Source organism: Dipodomys spectabilis, unplaced genomic scaffold (genome assembly GCF_019054845.1).
Source record: "Dipodomys spectabilis isolate Male_0828 unplaced genomic scaffold, ASM1905484v1 ptg000075l, whole genome shotgun sequence".
NCBI classification, from domain to species: Eukaryota; Metazoa; Chordata; class Mammalia; order Rodentia; family Heteromyidae; genus Dipodomys; species Dipodomys spectabilis.
The window spans coordinates 13,522,882-13,543,236 of record NW_024870752.1 but is presented as its reverse complement, the minus strand read 5'-3'; the positions used below and the strand labels follow the sequence as shown (position 1 = coordinate 13,543,236).

General features: G+C 38.2%; 2 protein-coding genes across 4 annotated transcripts in view; one reads left to right on the top strand and one right to left on the bottom strand.

Annotated features, from left to right (window-relative positions):
- Ubac2 (UBA domain containing 2) overlaps positions 1-20,355 on the bottom strand; it is a 132,341-nt gene that overhangs the window by 53,962 nt on the left and 58,024 nt on the right. The gene's annotated exons all lie outside the window — the stretch shown is intronic.
- Gpr183 (G protein-coupled receptor 183) lies at positions 1,886-19,964 on the top strand. Of its 3 annotated transcripts, XR_006147827.1 has the most exons (3): positions 1,886-1,989; positions 12,504-13,925; positions 19,524-19,964. XR_006147827.1 is itself a non-coding variant. In XM_042682630.1 (2 exons), exon 2 carries the CDS (start codon positions 12,540-12,542, stop codon positions 13,611-13,613), a length of 1,074 nt encoding a protein of 357 aa, XP_042538564.1. In that variant the 5' UTR covers positions 1,886-1,989; positions 12,504-12,539; the 3' UTR covers positions 13,614-14,190. The 3 variants fall into 3 exon arrangements, 2 of the variants coding, with proteins under 2 accessions (XP_042538564.1, XP_042538565.1); XM_042682630.1 differs by lacking the exon at positions 19,524-19,964 and having other exon boundaries at positions 12,504-14,190; XM_042682631.1 differs by lacking the exon at positions 19,524-19,964 and having other exon boundaries at positions 1,952-1,993; positions 12,504-14,190.

Sequence of the window (20,355 nt, the reverse complement as noted above, 5' to 3'; positions counted from 1 at the left end):
GCTTGACCACAAGTCCATCTCACTTTTTTTGACAGTAAAGGGCAATTACTGCACTTTCATAATACAATTACAACAGAAGAAATGTTTGTGCACCATGAAACTAACTCACATAAAACTTCAACAGTACTTGCAAGTCTCCTCATCTTCTTTATATACATGACTACTTTATACAGAAAAAAAGATTAGAATAGAGGCCAGACAGAATAGAGGCTTTAACAATATGAGTCTTGCATTATACAGCAATGCTTTACTTAATAATAACTATTACTAGAAGAAAAAGCAATAGTTTGGCCTTTTGAGAAGCTGAAAATCTTTCAATACCATCAGTTTATGATTTTGTTGGTTTGTTTGCAGTGTTGGGCTTGAACTGCAGACCTTCTGCATGCTAGACCAGTGTTCTCTACTCTGAGCTACAGTCCTCAATGCCATGTTTACCTACGAAAATCATAAAATCTTTGTATTTTCCCTTCATAGAATTATTGTACCAGGGATTACCCTAGAGAGCATTTAGTTCAATACCTTATTTTTCAGACAGTAGAGGAGAGACCCCAAGACTTCAGCTGGTTTGTGCTCCTGTTTGACAGGCTCCTTCTGTAGATCCTCAGCACTTTAGAGCTTAGTAACACCCTGAGGATAAATCCACAAGGCAATTTTACAGAATTCTGGAGCAAAAGGCTTCTGGGGTCATAGAGCTACAAATTCCTTATCAAGTGATTCATTCTTTGGTCATTCAAAAATCATCAAACAACTTACACAGCATCTCAATAAGAAATAGCATATTCTACTTAAAAATTCTACCACCCCCCTTTTTTGTTTGTTTGGTTTGAAATAAGGTCTTGCTGTAATATGTAATAGCCCAGGCTGACCTTGAACTAATGAAAAACCTGTTTCTGGAATATTGGGGTTATAGGTATGCACTACTATGCCTGCCTCATTAATTTCAACTTTTGAGGATTTTCATCTTTTAGGCTGAAAGTTTTCTCTATAACTTCTTCTTACTTCCAGACGCTTCACGGAAATTATCACATACCTACAAAGCCTCAGCATATGCAATCTCTCTCATAAGATCAGCTCTCCAGGTTCCATACCACTCCAGGCACAGCCTAAGGCTTCGACACCTTCTTAAAATGCAACAGTCAGAACCGACTAATAAAGGCCAGATCAGTACTGGGTAAGAGCAAATATCACCTCTTATTCTAAGCACTATATTTATAGTAATTTTCCCTACAAACAAATTGCATTTGGCCATATTACACTGTGGGCTTAAACTGAATCAACTAAAGCCATGAGGTGAGCAGCGAGACTCTCATTCTGTATGCAAGAGGCTGGACTTAATCTATAATTGTTCCCTTCAGCCACCCTCACCTTTGTCCTGTCCACACAGTACTGATTCAGTCATCTGGTCTCTGCCTGAAAGCAACAACTAACCTGGGTCTCCTGACAACGACTGGTCTGCTCCCACTCACCACAGAAACCCATTTCTTTGTCTGATGACAAGATTTAGAGAGCATGCTTGATACTAAGTTTCTAGGGAGAGAGTATTGTCAAAGTTGACATACTTTTCCTTAAAACATTTTAAAATCCAAGCTTTTAAGCAGAATATCAATACAAAACTGTCAGTAACGTATGATTCTTTGTTTTTATGCCTGAGGTTTATTTTTTATGCTTAAATCTTTATAGAAAAATTTATAAAGTTCCATAGATATCAACAATTCATAAATTCCAAGGGGCTTTTGGATAGCTGTCTTTAAAAAAGAAAAAAGGTTAGTATCAGAAAAAATCTCACTTCCCATTTCAAAAAAAAGTACACACACGCATATGTGAAGCTAACTGATTAGTACTCTTGCCCTGTCACAGGGTGACAGGAAAAAAAGCGCCACCATAAAAGGATGTCAGCACAGTCTCTTAAAGCAACATGCCACACTTAACTTGCTTCAGCTTGGGCAAATACTGACTGCTGCTACAGAGGCCCTCAGAAGCCGTTGGTGGGTAAGTACTAGACACTTTGCTTTTTCAGTAAATTCTTTTAAGAAAAGCTTTGAGAGCTTAAGTTTTAAGGTAAAAGAAAAGGAAAAGAATTGACTAGATGACCAGCTATAAATATACTTAACAAAAATTACATAAATATACTTTGGATCCTCTTGATTATTGGCAATTTTAATTAGCTACTGTTAAGTCAGGTGAAAACCACGATGGGTCATGGCAGAAAAATTACTGCCAAAAAATTGGACTCCCTTTTTGTACTCTTTTTGAGTAAACTTAGAATGACAAAACAAGAATAAATTTAGGAAATCAAGAATAAATTAAAAAATAAAAATCAATAAATTAGCAAAAAAAGTCAATACTTTAATCTGAAGGGATAGGAAGGTTTCTTAAAACAGACTATTCATAAATGGGAACGTACTTTATATGCATAATTCAACATAAGTAATTACATTTCACTGACTATGTATCTATGTACATGAGAATCTTTTCTATACTTAAGATTATTTCTCAGGATGGAATGCCAGTAATAGAATTCCTGAGGCTAAAGGTATATTTTGTAAATCTCTAGTAAATAGTATTTTTAGTTTACAGAAACTGATTTTATTAATTTACTCCCCCACCTAACAGAGTATGTGTCTGAGCTTTGTCATATCTCGGAAGTTAAGATAACTTTGATATAGCAACCATTTGGATAGATAAAAAAATATAATCTGTTGTTTAGTTTGTATTTATTTGATTATCAGTAAAGCTAAACAAAATTCTGTATGTTTCCAACAGCTTCTTTTCTAAAAAAGAAAACAATTCTCAAACAGAAAATTATATGCAGTGATTTGTTAGAATTTATATCCGGGTTGAAATGGAGGTAATAGATATTATAAGGCATGAGGAGATTTCCTCTATAAAAGGGCGTAGGGTTCGGCTATTGTTTGGATAAGTATTATCATTATTTGCTGTCCTTCAGTATACCAGAGAACTGATCTCATCCCCATGAGACTTGAACCATTATTTACAAGGTGTTCAGTCTCATGCAAATTGCCGCACATCTCTGGCTTTGGTTGTTTCTTTGTAAATAGGGACAAATATTTCTGCCAAGTCCTATGACACTGCTTTCACAGTAAGTGCTAATTGTTATCTACCATACTCCCATCCCACCGTTCATCTGCTGAGGGTGAAGCCAAACAGGCAGTTTCTGTACCCTATCATTATTTCTCCTTATTTGAAGATTATTCTTTTCTGGAGTATTTTACATAAAGATCTGGGTCTGTGGGTGGTGGGACATCTACACTTTCTTTCACAGCATGTTTCTCTCTGAGGTTTAATTGTTCTTTTTGAACCCAAAACTGCAAGAGCACATGGTTCCTTGAAGCATTTTCACTCACAAATTCATATGTTACGTGGGTGGCTGTGGTGAAAATTCCTTCTTTAAGTTGCCTCTGGCAGGCTGCCTTGAGTGTACAGCAGCCGGTTAGTTAGTGGAATAAACACTAATTCAGCCATGAGAAGCCTTATGGATCATACCTAGTACAGGTCAGACGGCAGTAAAACGTTAAGAGACAAAGTTGTCTTTTAGCATGCTGCCATCTAGAAGGGCCTTTGCCACCTAATAAATGGAGGGTTTCCAGGGAGACTTTGCTCTGGCATGATGAGGCCCTAGAGGGTGGCATGGGCCAAGGCCAGGCAGTGTCTTCCCAAGAAGTCTGCACAACCCTCAGCTCCCAGGCAAGAGGAGATAATGTGTGAACATTGTGTGCACACTTAGGAGGAATTTGAATTCTTATGAAGCTTGAGGCTCATTGAGAATTTTTTTTAAATCTTATTAATTATACGAAGTTACCCAAAAGCAGTATGAAAATAGCTGAACAGCATAAAAGCTGTATCAGGTATTCATCTAATTCTTTCTACTGAACTTTTATTAAATACTGTTAAAAGGAGTACATTCTAACCTCATTTCTGAAACGTATCATTACTTTCAAATATGCTATAAAGTAATAGATGAATTTATCTGGCTAAACGGTCGCTTATCACCTAGGCCACGCCTCCTAGGCTATTTTTCAGATAGGGGTCATGTTTTACCTTGGCCAGCCATGGGACTACAATCTTCCTACTTACGCTGCCCAAACAGCAGGGACAACAGATGTGAACTACCACACCACTGTTGTTTGTTGAGATGGAGGGTCTCCAGGTTTTCTCCAGGCTTGCCTTGAACTGTAATCCTTCTGATCTCTACCTTTCAACCTGCTGGGATTATAGGCATGATCCACTGCCCAGCCCAAAGGCCTTCATTTAAATCCACCTATTTCCTTCTTTCCTTAACCCTTCTCAACTCTCTTGTTCAAAAAAAAAAATGAGTTGATCTATGTTAAGGTTTTGAGATGCTTTCCTACTCCACTGGTTGTCTATCCATTCTATCAGATCATGCTGGAAATAGAAGTAGGGGCAAAACACACCATACTGAATGTCATTTCTGGAGTCAAAAGGCTAGGGTTTTGAACCCTGACACTTTACAGGCATGTTAAGGCCAGTCACTTGAGGGATCTGTGCCTCAGTTCCACTATCTGTAAATGGACTGCTGGAAGAGCACAGGCAGGATGCTCAGACAGTGGCTGGAACACACACACTGCACTAAATAGTACAAGTCACCTATTCATAAAGGGCTTTCCTATGTCTAACACAAAATCTTTCAGTGAGGATCACATGGGCTGATATTTGGCTACTCCTTTAGTAATGCACATCTACTGACTATCAATTCTCAGTCATCTCCACCTCAGTACAGAAGCACAGTGACCTCAACAACATGGTTTCCCATGTTCCCCAGCAAACAGCCCATCCTGCCTTCCTGGGGCAGGGTAGAGGAGAAGGCAGGAGAGTGGAGACCAGGAAAGTTTTCAGAGCATCTGGTTTCCAAGAAAGTTTTAATGGAATGAAGGAGCTAAGAATGCAAAACAGGGGCAAGGAGAGAAGAGTGTTAATGGGCACAGATGTGTGAAGAAATACACAACTCCAAAGATAACACAGTTTAATATGGCTGGATCCTGGGCATGAGGAAGAAGCTGTCCAGCAAGCAAAATGAAAAAGGAGCAAAGCCCAATACCAAGCAAGGAAGCTGTGGTCAAAAGCTTTCATTTTGTCACGGCCAATGGACACCAGCTGCAGGGCTCTGAAGGCACTGCTATGGCTCCTGAAAAGAGAAGGGAGGGAGAAATGCAAGGAAGGAAGCAGTCAGGCAAGGCACTGGGAGCAGACAGAGAGACAATGCAGAAGCAAGCACAGGATTGAGAAGGCTAGAGGCCTAGGCCAGCTAACTGAAGAATGAAGCCCTGGCCACTGTATGAACCCTCACTTGGAGCATGCTGAGCAAATGTCTGAATTCACCTGGAATTCACTTTACCTGTAAAACAAGGAGATTCAATGTTCCTATTTTCAATGAGATAACAGATCAAACTGGAAACTCCCTTGAACTTCAATGAGAAAAGGTCATATTATTTCTAGGGACATTTAGATTCAGTGAGGAGACTCACACCTGTAAAAGCCTTTTCTGTTATACAGTTAATGCTCCTGACACAGGATCCTACAAAGTATGCCACATGGAAATACAGTATCTGTCTTCTTTATTCGGTAATGAGCATCACAGTGGGGTTGTTAAAAATTTCTAACATTTCTTCTACACTACATCATCTTCATCTCAGATAACTTTCATACCTTCCTAGTCAGTATTAAACCTGCCCCAAAGCCACACAAGGAATAATCAGAAAAGAAGGAAGAAAAAAAATAGCTAGAATATGTACAATCTTAAATGTGCAGGTGTTTAACCAAATAATCTCACTCCTTGGCACTTTCACTTTCTATCAATTCCAATGGGCAGTGTGTGCTGTTGAAGCTGGTCTTCACTGAGTGCCCACTGGGGTCAAGACACTGGAAGAGGCAAAGGACAAACTGCAGTCTAGTGAACACTTCTTTGTTCTATCTTGAAAGAGTTCTCTGTCCTGTCAACCGCTCTTCCATAGACTACTGCAGGATGTTTTAAATCAGCTATCATACGGTCAGCAGCAGTGTCACTGACAAATGACACCTTGGGAAGGCTGCTTATTTCACCCCCTCAGTTTATCACATTTCCTTCCACAAACCAGAGAAAGCAAGCTCCCCTCAGACAGGATGACCAACGTTGGCTCCACTAAGAATTACACACACTCTGCTACATGTGGTTTTCCAGGAGGACATAGATAGTGAGAAAATGTTGAAGGACAGACTATCAATTTAGGACTCAAAGATGGTCATGCAGGAAAAAAACAACATATCATAGTATACACAGATTTATTTAACTAGGTCACGGGGCAGATATTATTAGTAAATTAGTGGCACTAGAACAGACAATCTAACCTTACCATGAAGTGACAAAGGGCTGCGCTGTGCAGTCATAATCAGGAATTCATGTTCCCATCTCCCATTTTATGGGCCAACAGCACATCCTGCATCTTGGGGGACAACTGTTTAGTCAACTCATTGATCAAGTGCTAAGGACTTGGTTTGTGTGACACTGGACCAAACTTGGATGTCCCATTTGAACAAGAAAAAGGAAGCCTTTTATAAATGTTTGACAAATGCTTACAAACTTAGGTAATCAGAGGAAATGTAATGAATGATTTCGTCCTTCCATGGGGCATGTTTGTTGTCAAGGGAACCAAAAACAGCTTCAACTACTGTCTGGATACATCCGTGTTGATCTGCATTTCCTTAGTAAGACCCTAACCTAACCACCATAGTTTTATGCCTCCATTCCCCTCCCTTCACAATGACTTCATTTCTCCCCATTTTCCCTCAATCCTACCTTTCTTCAAGAAAATAGCCACAGGACAAGTAAACAGGGAAAGAATGGAGTCCAACAACATTCATAACTTCACAAAAATACTATAATTGTTATATCTATGTGCCCATACTTCGGTGGCTCCACTAGTTATTTCTGAAAACATGCTCTTGGAACTTCCTCTTTGGTGCATGCCAGAATAGGCACTGTGAGTAAGGCCACCTCTCTGCGTAAACTGACAGGAGTCACTCTGATCAGTAACCATTTTTCTTGACTCTTTAAAGTCACTGCTAAAGACATAATGATAATAATAATAATAAGCCGGGCGCCAGTGGCTCACGCCTGTAATCCTAGCTACTGAGGAGGCTTAGATCTGAGGATCGCGGTTCAAAGCCAGTCTGGGCAGGAAAGTCTGTGAGACTCTTTTTTCCAATAAACCACTAGAAAACCGGAAGTGGCGCTGTGGCTCAAGCGGTAGAGTGCTCGCCTTGAGCTGAAGAGCGCAGGGACAGCACCCAAGCCCAGAGTTCAAGCCCCACAACCAACCAAATAATAATAGTAATAATAATAAAAAATCCTAGCAGCAGTTCCTTTTCATTTGAGGTGTTGAGGGTTATTAAAGTATTAGGAAGTAATGGTGACATTTCATGAATCTTAAAGATAAAACCAAAAGCTGGTATTCCAATATGCACTAAATCTTTGAATATGGTGCTAGTTTTGTTCTGTTTCTGCCGTAAATTGCAAAAAGAACACTTTAATTATCCCAGCAAGTAAATTAGGATAGTAGAAGTTATGGGTACCCTTTGAAAAGTCATGTGCTTTCAAGTTGGTTCTGAGGTTAAATGTTTTCACAATGGAGCTTTAAGATAATTTTCTTAAATACTGATAGATGGGTTTTTTTTTGGGGGGGGTATCCTTTATTTTTTTTTCTCTGTGGCTAGAAAAAAACCTGCCAGTTCATGTCAACACGTCCGGTTACTCAAAAGTTAGAAATCTTAAGACATGTGAGTAACTCTATTAGTAATGAATAAAATTTGTAGAAACACAAATACAGACCTACTTTCATGAACACAAGGATGTTAAATTGAAACTATTTTGCACAACTACTTAAAGAAACTGAAAATAAAAGAACATAAGAAAAAATACTTTGTAAGATATTTTACTGAGGAAGAAATGAATTGCTTTACACATTAACAGAGATGTAAAAAGGATCTCCTTTACTTATCAATAAACTAAGAAAATGGTACAGATTACTTCTAGGAAGTTCATTTTCAGGAGGAACAGGTCTTCTGGAGGCCAGCCAGAGCTGTTCCTCAGGTCAAACCTGAATAAGTACCTGATTTCTTGCCTCCCAGTTACTAAATATGCCCTTACAGAAAAGGTCACCTTCTAGATTCCAGCCCCTTAGGGTGTGGAACACAAGGATAATATAGGGACCAAGTACCTCTTTTCACTAAAACATTATGAGGAAAGTATAATTATTTCCCCTGCAGGGCCCCATCCCTCCCCCTCCCCATCCTGGGTCTTGAACTCAGAGCGTGGGTTCTGTTCCCTGAGCTATTTTGTGCTCAAGGCTAGCGCTCTACTACTTGAGCCACGGCACCCCTTCTGACTTTTTATGAGTAGTTTATCGGAGGTTAAGAGTCTCATGGACTTTTCTGCCTGGGTTTGCTTCCAACCACGATCCTCAGATCTCAGCCTCCTGAGTAGCTAGGATTACAGGCATGAGCTACCAGCACCCGCGTTTCATGTCTAGTTTTGACTCCTGAATAGTTGATTCTCACAGCAAGTCTTTCTCAGTAAATGAAGATACCTTTTATTTTACTTTTACTCCATCATGTGATTCCCATGATTTCCTACTTCCATTTTTTCTGTGCAAAATATAAAGCCCATATTTACTATTTACATAACTTCTGTTTCACCAATTTCCATAGTTGCCTTTATTATATTTTTCTATTTTATTTGGACAAATGCAGTTCTTTTCCAACTTCTTGAGCTGTGTATTTAATGTTTCTATTTTAAATCTTTCCTTTTCTTATTTAGTTGTAAGTATTTCAAAATTTTTACTGTGATTTCTTCTTAAGTTCCTTAGAACCATGCATTGTATTTTCCAAATACTTCTTTTTATCTTTTTATCATTGATTGGTTTCTTAGTTGCACTGAATCTAGGCCATGTAATCCATTCAGTGTCTTTCTGAATGTCTTGATACTCTTCTTACTAAAAATCAAATTTGTAGACATATTCTGTAAACTTTTAAATCAAGTTGGGTAAATGTTTTAAGGTTTTTATCTCTTTTTAAAATCTAGTATATTGTAATAGAAATGCACATCTGCCACTGTAACTAATTTACCAAATTCTTTTTTCTCTCTTTTTTTTTTATTGTGAAAATACTGTACAGAGGGGTTACAATTACATGGGCAAGATAATGAGTACATTTCTTATCAAGCACTGTAGCCTCCTCCTTTGTTTCCCCTTCCCACCCCCCCCACCCCCATAATCCTCCCCCCCCCCCCACCAAAGTGTAAAGTTCGTTTTCAACATAAGGACTTGTACTTTTCATTGTTGCAATGGGTCCACCTGTATCCCTATTTAAACGATTTGTTTTTCCCCTTCCCCTCCACAAATTATACCGACATCAAATACAGTGAAAGCAGGGTATGTTATTCTGTGGGGGAGGGACATACAAAGCAACAAAGAAATAATCTTATAAATGTGTTAGAAACAATCGCATGAAAGAAAAAAAAAACATTTGAATACATCTCTTAGGGTTCATTTCCCTAACATCACCTTATCTGACCTTTTCTGCTTGATTCAGACATATACTAGATATTGCAAATAAGGGAAACCATGGGACCTATGTTACTTTGCCAAATTCTTCTTTAAATATCAAATTTTCTAGCACAAATTTGTCAACTAATTTTGATATTTAATCATGAACTTTTTTTTTTTTTGGTCAGTCATGGGGCCTGAACTCTGGGCCTGGGTGTTGACTCTGAGTTCTTCAGCTCAAGGCTAGCACTCTACCACTAGAGCCACAGTGCCACTTCCAGCTTTTTCTGCTTATGTGGTGCTAAGGAATCAAACCCAGGGCTTTATGAATGCAAGACAAGCACTCTACCACTGAGCCACCTTCCCAGCCCCTAATCATGTACTTTTAATGGTTATTTTTGTGTTTTTGTAGGCTTTTCTTTCGTTGTTACCTTCTTTATTCCTATTAATATTTAATATGTCTTGAATTCCATTGTTTTCTGTTAAGATTGCTATTCTAACTTTTTCACAGTAGGAATCTGCCTGATATGTGTTTATCCATGATTTTTTTCAACCCTTCTAAATGACTTTGAATTACATTCTCTTAGCAGCACACAACTAGCTTAAAAAAATTCTGAGTCTCTTTCCTTTAAAGTTCAATCCATTTAAATTTGTGGGGAGACATTTCTACTGTCTTATTCTGTGCTCTATCTACCATCCTCATTCTTTCCTTTTTACTCACAGACTTCAATCTGACCTTTTCTTGGATAATAAAATGTTTCCATTTTTTTGTTCTCTTTTGCTTTGGGTTCTATTTGCATACCGTAAGTGCTCATCTGCAACATTATATGTAATACACACATCACCAGGTCAAGCCTCACTATCTGTGAGCTTCCCTGTTTTAATACTGTAAGAATAAAGTTAGCAGAAACTCAGTTCATTTAAAATAGCAGACAGAAAAGAATATTTGCAGCTAGTGTTTTAGATCAGGGTAGGAATAGAGTCTTTTTTAAAATATAGCAACTGGATACATTGAAAGTTGCTCTTAATTCTTATTATTTTCACATGATATTTATACATATAATTCCATAGAGGAATACGTTTCCTTCTAAAAATAGTCACATAACATTTATTGCTATTTTCTACTTTCATCAAGTTCTCTCTCTGTTGTAAAAATTTATTATAGGAGTTTCAGTTTTCAACTTAGGACTTGAATTTTTTGTCTCAATATTATTTACAATAAAAAGAACTGGAAATAATCCAAATTTGCATTGAGGGAGTAGTAACTCAAATTCTATGTAAATACACTGGAACACTGTAGAATGTCTATCACATGCCTGTCTATATAATTATATACAGACTATTCTGACTTGTAGATGTTCAGTAAATAAACAAAACACAGAGCAGTACAGGTGGGATGCTTGCTACCAAGTGCAATGCATACTGCACCCACCCACAGAGTACTTGTGGAATGATGTAGTCTAAAATTAATTTTAAAATCTCCACTTGAAGTAGTCTTAAGTCTTTTTTCTCTCTCCTTTCTTTTTCTCAGTTTAGTTGTGGTTGTTGTGGTCTTTTTCTTCTTTTTAAAAGAAAACTTAACATGTGGCAGGTGGCTCTCAGGAAAACTACCTTGTGGCTCATCCAAGTAGCAGCTTTGCATAGGGAGGGAACAGCTTTGAACTGGAACTGAACTTCCTCAAGCTTACCTAAACATTAATGAGGATGGCCAGTCCAGGCTGAATGAGTGGTGCGTAGAGAAAAGGGAACGTTTCCTGCCCAATGTTTCCTTTGTCCTTGGGCCATACGAACTTAACGGTAGATAACCATTGTTATAAGGGAACTAGCTCAACTTTGCCAGCTTGGTTCAGTTCATTTCATCACTAGCTGTGAGTGCCTTTGGTCTGGAAAATTGGCTTGTCTCATCATGTCCACAGCTAGGACATTCTCTTCGTAATTCTGAATTGTCCTTGTTTTACATGAACTAAAAGAGAATGTCTTTGATCACTAGAATTTGTTAGTGTTGGATTGTTTCAACTGTGAGATTCTTAAACTTTTTGGCTTCATAATATCAAAACAATTCATGTTAGAAACCCTTTCATGTGAAAAGTCTATAGGTCAGACATTATAGAAAATAATCAATACAAACAAATCCTGGGTGTTAATTTTAATATTCTGCAGAAGAACTGTTTTCCGTATGTTTACATCTACAGTTTCACTAACTTAATGTTGTTTTCTATTGAGATTTCTGAAGCCTAGGGAGCTGCATGTTCTTTTTGTTCTGTTCTTATTTCCTTGAAACAAGAGACTATATGTCCTTGACTGAAAAGACTTCAGACCAATTCTTTGTATTACACTTGGTTGACTATGTAACTTCTGAGTGCAAATCATTGAACTCTTTAACAAAGTATTACAGAGAAGAAATCATAATGGGTTAAAAAAAAAAAAAAAGAAAGAAAAAAACCTCTAGCTTTCAGTTCCTAATAGGCTTAAGACTATTTCTCACACTTTTTAGGTTAACACAAATCAGATCACTGTGGTAAGGTCACATTTTACTATATAAACAAGTGGCTGATTTCATTTCCTAGCAGTGATAGCCATTGGAAAAAAAAAATCCAACCAAATTTCAGTTTAAAAACCAAGTTTAATACCTGTCTAAAATGTGGAGGCTTTCTTTTACATTTTATTATTAACATACAACTCAGTTAAAGGGTAATTTCTGCCTAAAAAGTAACTGAGTTCCCTCTTGGCATAAAAACTCATTTGCTTTATTGCAATGGTTCTGTTTCCTTTGGCAGGACTCTGCCAAAGTCACTATTTGCGAGAGTAAAACCATGCATTGTCTGTTCTTCCAAATTATTATTATATGTTACTGTTTTACACATCACAGATTATATAAATGTAGAGTATATTGCTTTGAGTTAAATATGCATTTCACTAAACAGATCTTTCTTGTTTTTTTTCTAGCAACCCTGACCTTGACCTCCACTGCTGGACATAGAAATGGCTAACAATGTTACTATACCCTCAACAACTCATCAGGGAAATTATTGTGATCTCTATGCTCACCACAACACAGCTAGAATACTAATGCCTGTGCATTACAGCCTTGTCTTTATCATTGGGCTGATGGGAAACTTGTTGGCCTTGGTTGTCATTGTTCAAAACAGGAAAAAAATCAACTCTACCACCCTCTACTCAACAAATTTAGTGATTTCTGACATCCTGTTTACCACTGCTTTGCCCACTCGGATAGCCTACTATGCACTGGGCTTTGACTGGAAAATAGGTGACGCCTTGTGCAGGATAAGTGCTCTTGTGTTCTACATCAACACATATGCAGGTGTAAACTTTATGACCTGCCTAAGTATTGACCGTTTCTTTGCTGTGGTGCACCCTCTGCGTTACAACAAGATCAAAAGAATTGAATATGCAAAGGGTGTTTGCATATTTGTCTGGGTACTAGTATTTGCTCAAACGCTCCCACTACTCATCAACCCTATGTCAAAGCAAGAAGCTGGAAGGACTACTTGCATGGAATATCCCAATTTTGAAGAGACAGATTCTCTTCCTTGGATTCTGCTGGGTGCATGTTTCCTGGGATATGTGCTACCACTCCTAATCATTCTCATCTGCTATTCCCAAATCTGTTGCAAACTTTTTAGAACTGCTAAAAGGAACCCATTAACAGAGAAGTCTGGTGTAAACAAAAAGGCACTCAACACCATTATCTTTATCATCGTTGTATTTGTTCTCTGCTTCACACCTTACCATGTTGCAATTATTCAACACATGGTTAAGAAGCTTTGCTCTCCTCATGTCATAGAATGCAGCCAAAGATACTCTTTCCAGATTTCTCTTCACTTTACAGTTTGCCTGATGAACTTCAACTGCTGCATGGATCCTTTCATATATTTCTTTGCATGTAAAGGTTACAAGAGAAAGGTCATGAAGATGCTAAAACGGCAAGTCAGCGTATCAATTTCCAGTGCTGTGAGGTCAGCCCCTGATGAAAATTCACGTGAAATGACAGAGTCGCAAATGATGATACACTCCAAGTCTTCAAATGGAAAATAAAAAGGACCATACCTTGGACTTCATAGCAAAGTAAACTGTACAATGAATTCTGCAGGACTCCTTTACAAAGAAAAATGACGATTTGGCTTTCAATTAGTAGGCCTTTCACCATGTATTAGTCCTCTCCTCTCTACCAGCATGGAAGATACACACACACACACACACACATACACATATGTATGTGTGTGTGTATATATATATATATATATATGTGTGCATATATATATAATATCTCCAGGGAACAATTTAAGCATGTTTTACTTCATAAATGAAATAATACTCCAAAACAGAGGTTATCTTAACAACTCTAAGGTAAAAAGAAAAACTTTGTGTTAATAAAAACTCAATGATTAATATTTGCTGTCAATAATGTGGCAAAATAGAAAAGTAATTAGATTATATATTTCCAGTGTAAAAATGTTAATAATGTAATATATTTTGGTAATATATTTCTTAGGTTTGTGTTTCAATTTTATGTTTTATCTCCTTGGTAATATTTTTGCATCGTTCTATTCTGAATTAGAATGGTTCCATAGGATACTTTTGGAATAAAGAGCAGAATGCTCATAAATGATGAGTATGTCCCTCAATGCCCACTGTTTCCAGCAGATGTTACAGGGGGAGAACAATTAGCAATCGGCAGAGCTGAGAGCAAGGGGATACATGATCACATGTTCACAGTGTCTGGGGCAATCAATGCAAGCATCAAGCTCTGCCCCAAACAGCCATACAGTGTTGTAGGGCCACTGTTAGAAACATGACAATGCCTTTAACATGGAGGCCTCTACTGGGAGGAGGAGGGTTAGCCCACTTGTTAAAAATTTCAAATAAAAATATGTGCACATATGCTTAGTTTTCCTTGCATCTCTAGAGGATCATTTTTTTTTTTTTTTTTTTTGGGTCCGGTCGTGGGGCCTGAACTCTGGGCCTGGGTGCTGTCCCTCAGCTCTTCAGCTCAAGGCTAGCACTCTTACCACTTGAGCCACAGTGCCACTTCCGGCTTTTTTGCTTGTGTGGTGCTGAGGAATCAAACCCAGGGCCTCAGGCATGCAAGGCAAGCGCTCTACCACTGAGCCACCTTCCCAGCCCGATCATTTCTTTTTTATTCCCAGTATGGGTATGGATACAAGGTTCTGTAGTTTTCTACAAAGAGTATTGGGATGCAGTTGCTCCTTTCCTAAATAAGATAGGAAGTACAATGCAAAGTTATAAATGAAGAATTCTCAGGATTCTTTACATATACTTTTTCAAACGAATAACTTAATATGAGTAACATGACCTTTCTAAATATCATTGATCTGTCTGCCAGCTCAAATTTGCTCTACACAGCCCTTGAAATTTCCCCAATACATCATCTTGGTTGACAATGATGCCAATTTCGATAATGGAAGATAAACTAATAAAATACTACACCATGAATCATACTTTAAATTTTTACTAGGTTTTATACCCTTTGTTTAAAAATTCCTACCTTGCTCATTTTTAAACCCTGTAAGGAAAAACCTTATTTACTTATTCATTTATTCATTCATTTATTTACTTACTTACTTATTTGCCTATTCTGGGGCTTGAACTCAGCCTGGACACTGTCCTTGAGCCTCTCTGTGCTCAAGGCTAGCGTTCTGCCACTTGGCTTTTTCTGTTTATGTGGTACTGAGGAATCAAACCCAGGGTTTCATGCATGCTAGGCAAGCACTCTATCACTAAGTCACATTCCCAGACCCTTGTTTATTTATTTTTGAAACAGCCCCTTGTTTGTTTGTTTGTTTTGAGGAAATTTGGAAACTCATTAGGTAGCTTAGGCTGGTGTCAAACTTGAGATCCTCCTGCCTCTTCTACCTGATAGCTGCTCAGAAGTATAATCTTAATGGTTGGTGCAAAAATTTAGCTCTGCAGAATGTTACAATTCACAAAGGGATACCTGGCCTTAAAGACACTGTAATATTGTTTATAGTATTGTAATTGTAAATATTCTAATTCCTCATGCAGTAGATGAGCTTGGCACTACATAGATAGAAGTCTGGATCTCAGTTCTTGTCTGTCCCTACATTTGTAACCTTTTTCCAGTGGAAGGAAGAAAAAGCAAATACTAAATTTTGTACAAGGTAGCACTGGATAGTTATTTAGTCAGATCTCTAAAAAGATACCATTTCTAAGCCAGAAGCAACATGTCTTTAATTCAGAGCCTCTTAAAGGCTCTGTTCTGTTCTGCACTGGAGTGCAGACCAGCACATGCATGAGCCAACATGCTACCTTACAGCACTTGACAGGCTGAAAATAAATGGTGTGAGTTCTTAGGATCCTTCAAACGAGAAACTAAAAATGATAGCAGTTTGCAAAGAAATTCTCTAATCTGTTAGGTTTTCTATCTTCTTCCTTTACCTTACTGCAAATCTATATAAATGCTTGTACCAATCACTAGGAGGTACTAACAAAAAAAGTAAACTATAAACCTGTCTCCTTCTAATTATTTTTAAGCCCACAGTCTTGTGAAATTTAACTACTAGCTCTCCTCCTGAAGGCCCTCACTGCCCATTCCACTCATCAGCCCATCCTATGTAAATGACCCTGAGCACTCCTCCAGTGTCTTGCATTATTGGTGTGTTTCACATTTTTTTTTAAATTTCTGGCATTTTCTCCTCATCAGTAGGCAGAGGTAGTGCTGAATAACTTCTATTACAGAACAAAGGAAATGACTTTATATGAAACACACTATCTGAAAATCATAAATGTGTGTTTTCTATGTGAACTATATGGTATCCTAACAAGCAGTTGAGCTACAAAAACTCGGCTGGGAAAGTACGTAGTTACTATGGAAGATAGCTATATTTTTCTATCATCTCTCTCTCTCTCTCTTTTTTTTTTTTTTCTGGTACTGGGGTTTGAACTCAGGGCCTGGGTGCTGTCCCTGAGCCTCTTTGTACTCAAGGCTAGTGCTCTACCACTTGAGTCACAGCACAATTTCCAGCTTTTTTTGAGTAGTATATTGGAGAATGGCCTTAAACTTCGATCCACAGATGTCAGCCTACTGTGTAGCTAGACTGGCACCCAACTTTGTTTTTATTTCTAAAATAGAACATTTGGTAATTTTTAATAAACTATCAAAGCTATTTAGCTTAAATCCATTAAATGTATTGACTATTCAGTGATAGTATAGAATAGTACATGTGAAACGCTAGAAATGTCATCAGGTATATCCAAGAATTCAAAATGCTACCTTATAGTCCATATACTCTAATATCTTCATTTCCACAATTCTGTGAACAGAAGAACAGATAGAAATGGCCATACTAAGTCTACAAAAGGCAGCATTAGGACTGCAGCCCTAATTCCTATCTTAGACATAAAGATGACAGGACAGAATCTGGATCCAGAGGGCTTGAGATGGCTTAGTTGTGTCATTTTACCCCAGCAGACTATTAAACAGGAAACGTAACTCAGTAATAGGTAGATAGGTTATAAACTTGTCTAGGCTACAAACCAGGATTTTATTTCTGTATGTTCATAGAAACTGGCACAGTCCTTAGCCCACACAAAGTTCCAATATTGAATAGCTACTACTATATACTATTACTAGTATTCTAAAGCCTTATTAAAATGTCTAAATTCTTAATTTCTTAATGAAGTGAACTATCATAAATGTCACAAAGCATCTGTAATTGAAGATAAGGCATATAAAAAAACAATTTCATATTTCAGAGGCCAGGAAAATAGCTCTTAACAACTAGTAAATGGTAGCATTCAACTTTAAAAATGGAAGTGCTAATTTCAAATTAGCTTTTAAATGTTCTATTTTGGTCACTTTCAGCCCACTTTAATTCTCTGCAAAGCTAAAAACAATTTCTCATTGCTCGCTGACTATTCAAGTGGAGCATAAGAAATGAAAAGCATGTGAATTAGAAGTGACATGGGCTAGCAGAGGTGTGTGTGTGTGTGTGTGTGTGTGTGTGTGTGTGTGTGTGTGTGTGTGTGTGTGTGTGTGTGCGCGCGTGTGTGTGTCCCAGTCCTGTGCTTGAACTCAGGGCCTCTGGAGATAAGTCTCCCAAATTTTTCCACCCTGGATGGTTTCCAACTCTGATCCTGAGTAGCTAAGATTATAGATATGAGCGATCAATGTCAAGCTTCATGGCTCATTGTTTTATTTTGTTTTTTTTTTTTTTTTTGTCGGTTGTGGGGCTTGAACTCTGAGCCTGGGCCTTGTCCCTCAGCTCTTCAGCTCAAGACTAGCATTCTACCATTTGAATCACAGTGCCACTTCAATCTTTAACCCAGGCCTCATGCACTCGAGGCACCTTCCCAGACCTATGGTTCATTGTTTTTAAACCCAGGAAAGACCAATATGCTATTCACTAGAACTGCTGCTAACAGAAATTTTACACTAAACTTACAAAAACTGATCACTCAAAAGAAAAACCCTGCATTTCTATTCCTTTAAAATCCCATGTGTGGTGGCTCACCACAGCAAATTGTGAGGCAGAGATGGGGAGAACTGTGGTTTGAGGTCATCTTATAAACAAAAATTAAGTGAACCCCACCTATTCACACATGTCAAGCAACAGCCAGACTTGGTGGCATAAACTTGTGATTCCAGCTACAGGAAGGTATAGATAGAAGGACCATGTTCTGAGGCAGACCCTGGGAAAAAACATGAGACCTCATTTGAAAAATAACTAAAGTATAAATGGGGCTGGGACCATGGCTCAAGCAGTCGGGTGCCTGGCTAACATGAGCAGGATTTTGAATTCAAATCCTAGTTTAAAAAAATTCGATAGCAAGCTAAGAATGAACATTATTCACCATTTATGATATGCCACTTTCCCAAGTACTATACAGACATCATCTTAATTACAACCTAAGAAGGCGGGGTGGTGTGCTCACCATCCCACTGTGATAAGGAAGCCAGACACCAAAGGCCACATGCAGAATAGAGTGGATTTTAAACCCAACTTTCTGACTCAGCATGGCATCCCAACTACAACAGTTTATGCCTACACCTACAGAATATGCTCACCAAGACCCAGATCTAGTTCCTCCCCTGTTGGCTTGGCTTCAGGCTTCCACTTCCTGTGGCTTCATGTGCCTTGGGCCTCTCACCTTCCTCTCGCTGGTCCTCAGCCCATTTCCCCTCATAGCTCCCTAATTTCCCTGAAAAAATTACTTTCTTTTATTTTGTCACATACCACTAATCATCTTTCTCTCATCCATGGGAGTTAAGTTGGTAACAAATCCTTGCTTGGGTTTTTCCCTCTCTTGCTCATCTCTTCATTTTCCCTTATCATCATCTCAGTCTTGATATTGGCCATTACACATCTAAGTTACCACCACCTCTTCTCTCTGGGCCCTTTAACTAGCACTAGAAACTATAAATCTCCTTTCCAATGCTGACCAGGAAGGCAGCAGATTATACTCATAATAATAACAATAATCATAATACTTACTAACAATTACATAGCATAGTGCTCTAAGCACTTCACATATATAGCCTCATTCAAATTTCATAATAGTTCTCGCAAGGCTTTTGATCTTTGATATGAGACTGGGAATGGAACCCAAGGTTTCATGTATGCTAGGCAAGCACTCTACTGCTGAGCTACATCCTCAGTTCTAAGTCTCCTTTATCATTCCAGTTTTACTTACTACAAAACTGTTATCTGTGCAAGACAAGGTGAGTGAGTAACTTGCCCAAAGGCTCAGTCAGTGTAGGAATCAGGCTCTGGACTCCTGGCAGTTTGAATGTGCATTTTTAATTATTACGTTTTCTCTCTTAAACAAGTAAATTTACTGTTCATCAAAAACTCTGCATTCAGAGGTAGGGAGGGAAGAGATAGTTGGAGAAAAATGAAGGAAGGGGTAACAATGCTCCACAAGAAATGTATTCATTACCTTATTCATGTACCTTTCTCTGTACAGCATCTTTACAAAAAAACACAACACAAAAACAAGGAAAAAAAACACCTCTGCATTCATTTGGGAGACTGAGCCATATGACTACTGCTAGCCAACAACTTGAAAGAACAACGAGGATGTTCCTTCCAACGCCTTTCCTGCCACAGCGAGCATTGATGGGATCTTCGGGACCTGATGGGACCTTTGTTAGCCTGATGTTTGAATGATTAAACTACAGGACTCTCACCCCAAGCCCATCTATGTTGGACATACAGCACAAATAAGTAACAGACATATATTAAGCCACTGGGATTTCTGGCTGTATCTGTGGCTCAACCAAAGCTAACCTAGTCTAATAAGAGTGTTTAACCTACTTTGGCTGAAAAAAATACAGTGTAAGATAAGAAAAATGTATATTCTACTCAGTTCTCCTGGTGAACATACATAAATCTTTCCTTAGTCCCACCTCTATTGGGTCATTTCATGCTCAAGAACAGAGATGAGTTCTTTATGGTCTACCACATATCAAGCCCAAGTTCCTCTTCTACACTTTCAGGCACCTCCAACCTAATTTCCCTCCATTACCCAGGATATATCTTTTCAGTCAATCTTGTTACTTTTGTCTCTGTGAGTAACACAATATTTGGTTTTTATTGGCTAGATTATTTTTTCTCCCTCCAACGAAATCATACCTTCTCTGCTAATTCTTTGATGATCCAAAGCCACCTATCTTCTGTTCATTAACTGATTTGGCTTATACAGTCTATGCCACCTAGTTTGAACTTAGACACATATTATCTTAGAAGAAAGGAAGGACATGCTGTGGCTGGCAACCTGAGGCCTGGTTCTAGTTGGT